We start from the raw sequence: 4485 nt of genomic DNA, 5'->3' as shown, positions 1-4485 counted from the left end.
CTTCCCTACTGTTCCTCCTGCACTATTGCATAGGACTGTTTCTCCTGTTCTGGGATTGGTTAGTACTGCCTTACTATTGGCTAATGCAGTCCAGCCACCTGTGCCAGGATTGGCTAGGACTGACCTTCTTGCGCTAGAATTGGGTTCCAATGACCTTGTTGTTCTGCGATTGGTCAGCAGTTCATACTCACAAGTTGTCCACCAAACTACTAGGCAGTAACCGCGCAGGGGGCGGGGCTTGTCGAATATTGGGGGGTTAAAAAAACATGCAGCGCCAAACTCCCATTTGGTTTCCCACCAGGGGCTCTTTAATTGATTTAAACGCCGCGTCCTTGAGGCGCCGCTGCTCTGCTCGCGCACTCAGGGCTCTCTGACATTACTCTCCGGCATTAGCGCTGCTTCTGTGACTGCGGGTTTCCTTCACGTCCTCTTCCACAATGAGAGTTACAGTCTTTAGCCCAGAGCTGTAAAAATAATTATTAGCATCTTGGAACAAACAGACAACACCCCCCACCAAACACACACACACACACACACACGCTTCGCCTCGCGGCCCCAGAACAGCCGCCCCCCACCCTCCCCATCTCCCAGTCTTCCTTTTTGTTTTGCCATGTTCCGCCTTTAATTTATGCAAAATTAATTGATATATCTTTTATAATTGATGTGCTGTAAAATTAACGAGTAATTTATGTAATTAGTCAATTAAGGATAATTCCAGCATATGCTCCATATGCCCGGAAGGTGCACTTTACAACTAGTTATTGGTGCAGGAGTTGAACGCTGGCGAAAAGCCGCCTAATGAATCAGTGCTGCGCGTCAGCGTGCTGTCTGTTTAAGCTCGCGCTCTGGGTTTTTAGTGGGAGCAGGTTTAATATTGATCTAAAGGGTGTGCGTGCCTTCGCGCCTCCCTGGGCCTCGCGCGCTACCAACGTGGAGCGTGAACCTGTGAGTGATTTGTTACTGTGCGGTCAGGCCTGCGAGCCCCGCACAGCACAGGCAAGAAAAGCCCGTATCTCAGAGAGCTTTTCATTAAAGACGTAGAGAAGAGTTTAGTGTGTTAAAACTCACTGAAGCGTTTATTCAGTTGGAAGAGCACCAGGTTTGACTCCGCTGTGTGGATTTGGTCAGTTCCATCAGCAGCACACCTGCTTTAACTTACCGAAGGACTGATCACGTAAACTGGGGATTGATTGATTAGATGAATTAAATATTGATTTATTAGATAAACTAGGTATTGATTAGATAAGGTAGGTATTGGTTGATTAGATAAATTAAATATTGATTTATTAGATAAGCTATGTATTGATTGATTAGATCAATTAAACATTGATTAGATAAGCTATGTATTGACTGATTAGATGAATTAAATATTGATTTATTAGAGAGACTAGGCATTGATTGATTAGAAAGTTATTGATTTATTAAATAAACTGGAAATTGACGCATGCACAAACTAAGTTTGTACTTATTAGATAAATGAAATATTAATTTGTTAGAAAAACTAGATATTGATTGATTGGATAAATGTAGATATATAGATTTATTAGATAAACTAGGTATTGATTGATTGGATATATGTAGATATATAGATTTATTAGATAAACTAGGTATTTGGATGTTAACCGTTTAACGGTTTATTTGTATTTACTGTATTGAGTGTTTTGTGGAGTTATTGAACACTTCCTGAACAGGGAAGGATTCCCAAAAGCATCTTAGTACGATGATAATCCTTAAATGGTGGAGCAAGCATCACAGTAAACTAACTCTCTCTCTCTTCCAGGTAAGATGATCTTAACACACACACACACACACACACACACACACACACACACACAAATGTCAAATGACATGTTTTGTAGGTTTTCTAAGTGAAATAAGAAATATAGTAAACGTCCTCTACAGATACTCACTTCTGCACATTGTAAAGCACAATCACAGTTTATTTTTTATTGAATTCAACCCATTAGGAAAAAAAAAGTTGCATTTATTGTTTTAACTTAAAGAAATAGGTATCTGGGCTGCCTTATAATTTTGGGTTAGTTGTTAACTGAACTCCGCATACAAATAAACAAGTCAGTAAGCAAGTAATAAATAAGCAAATAAATAAATGAACACACTGCAGCTCGACCCACAGGACCTAGAGTGGCTCAGAGGCCGAGACAGCGAGAGAGAGAGAGAGAGAGAGAGAGAGAGGTCTGACACACATTTTAGTTTTACTTTATTTTATTTTTTCCTGTAATATTGTCTCTGAAATTTCGAGAGAAATAAACTCAGAGTGAATCACTATTTTCTCTACAGAGACTCTATATGGAACTACAGAAGTGTGTCTCTAACTATAGATGATCTATGTAAGTGAATGAAATGCATTTTTACGCACAAATGACCTTCATTCCACTTTATTTCTTCATTAAAGTTTGTTGGAAACGCTCTGTTTAATTCACTGAACTGATTTCAGTAATTGTTCTGAAACACGATGCTTCTAAAGTGTCATGAAAATGTGTGAATTACACGTAATTCCTTTGTTTTTTGCTGATTCCGATTATTTTCCTATCATTTTCAGAGGAGTTTTCAAGAGATAATCACGAGATGGAATGACCTTATTCGTAAAAGCAGCCTACATATCAAAGAAACATTAATTTTCATATTGAAATAAGAGGGAAGTACTTGTTGAGTTGTGACAGTTCAGTCTGGATTATTGGCTTCTAGATGTAACGAATACGTGGATCTTTATTATTTAAACTCTATTTATCAGCATCATCTTCATATGATTATTATTCACAGCGCGCAAAATCGTGATCGCTCTCATTGGTACGGATGAAGCTCGGAGCACGTGAACCCCCCCCATTCCCATTATCACCCTCCTCCCCCCGCTATCACCCCTCTCCTCCTCTTCTGTCTCGCACCGTCTCCATAAAGCGGCTCCTTTTTACGCGCGCAGCTCCGTGATGCTGGTGCGCTCCGGCGGGACGCAGGCAAGGGCGCGCGCATGGCAAGCACGCACGCTAACTTTTTTTTCTTTAAACAAAACAAAGTCTCTTAGTTGTGCGTGTCCGCTTCAAACACGACGGAAGAGATTGACACTCGATTAGTTTTGCCGGTTAGTACTGAGTTTCCGAGACTCAGAAGCAAAAAGAGCGGGTAGGCCAGACTTGTCTGCTGTGGATCTGCAAAGTGATGGATGGATTTGTCTCCAGCTGGAAGATTCCCTTCAAGAGACCAGCGCTGACTGACTGACACTGCCCGACTCCTCTCCTGAGAAGCAGCAAGAACGGGATCTCTCGGTGCCATGCCTCGGCCGGGTAAGAACTCGTACAGTGACCAGAAGCCACCCTACTCCTACATCTCCCTGACAGCCATGGCCATCCAGAACTCCTCGGAGAAGATGCTGCCTCTGAGCGACATCTACAAGTTCATCATGGAGCGCTTCCCGTACTACCGTGAGAACACACAGCGCTGGCAGAACTCCCTCCGCCACAACTTGTCCTTCAACGACTGCTTCATCAAGATACCTCGGCGACCCGACCAGCCCGGTAAGGGCAGCTTCTGGGCGCTGCACCCGGACTGTGGCGACATGTTCGAAAACGGAAGCTTTCTGCGGCGCCGAAAGCGCTTCAAGGTTCTGCGGCCCGAGCACAAGCCCGCCCTGCACCCGTATCACCCGCATCACCATGCCCAGCAGCACCCCCCGCATCACCACCACTCACATCACCCCAGCAAGCTGGCCGCAGGTCATCCGGATTACTTAGGAGCCATGGGACGGCTCTCCTCGCACTTCCAAAGCTACGCCCAGGCTGGGGGCTTCAAGCACCCCTTCGCCATCGAGAGCTTGATTGGCCGAGACTACAAGGGTGTGATGCCCATCGCCTCCGTCATGCACCATTTGGGCTACCCGGTACCTGCCCCTACGCTGGGGGGTGTGGTCAACCCCGTGTGGCCCCACGTAGGAGTTCTGGCTGAGCCGCCGCCCGTCCCGCCCGAGTACCCTTCCTTCGGGGTGGCCGTCAAGGGGCTCTACCACCATCCTGGTGGCCCCAACATGCCCGCTGTGCCTGTGCCCATCAAACCCACCCCAACACTGGCCTCTATGCCCGCTCTGACTGGTCTGTCCCGGATGGACAGGGAAGCGACGGATCTGACGGAAGACAAGAGTGGAGCTCTGCATGCTGCTCTGCTGTAGATTTGAAGTGGCATAGATGTGCGGAGGTACTAGGGGTGTTAAAATGCATCGCAGTGGTTTGATTTGAAGGTGATGATTTAACTGTGTCAGTTTTGGAATCTTTGGGCAAAATAAAAGTCTCTGGCTATTTTTCAATGTAAATATCCAAGATAAAAAGCTTAGTGATTTTTTTATCATGTAAAATAGTTCCTACAGTCATTCGCGTGTTTGGTGTATTTTCAAAAATGAAGCAAACCGAAAGAATTCAGTCAAACTGTGGTGATTGGAGATTTACGCCCCTAGTACACACTGCTTCGGACAGCGACTGC

The 4485-nt window shown here is 45.1% G+C and overlaps 1 protein-coding gene across 1 annotated transcript; it reads left to right on the top strand.

Annotated features, from left to right (window-relative positions):
- Nucleotides 1–3228: 3228 nt before the first annotated feature.
- Nucleotides 3229–4177, top strand: foxb2 (forkhead box B2). The gene has a single exon (XM_036578009.1). The coding sequence runs from the start codon at nucleotides 3287–3289 to the stop codon at nucleotides 4175–4177; it is 891 nt and encodes a 296-aa protein (XP_036433902.1). The 5' UTR covers nucleotides 3229–3286.
- Nucleotides 4178–4485: the final 308 nt, after the last annotated feature.

This window comes from Colossoma macropomum, unplaced genomic scaffold (assembly GCF_904425465.1).
Source record: "Colossoma macropomum unplaced genomic scaffold, Colossoma_macropomum, whole genome shotgun sequence".
NCBI classification, from domain to species: domain Eukaryota; kingdom Metazoa; phylum Chordata; class Actinopteri; order Characiformes; family Serrasalmidae; genus Colossoma; species Colossoma macropomum.
This window is presented reverse-complemented; position numbering and strand designations above follow the sequence as displayed.

What these genes read in the sequence shown, in the direction of transcription:
- foxb2 (XM_036578009.1), top strand. Translation starts at nt 3,287, where the DNA reads ATGCCTCGGCCGGGTAAGAACTCGTACAGTGACCAGAAGCCACCCTAC.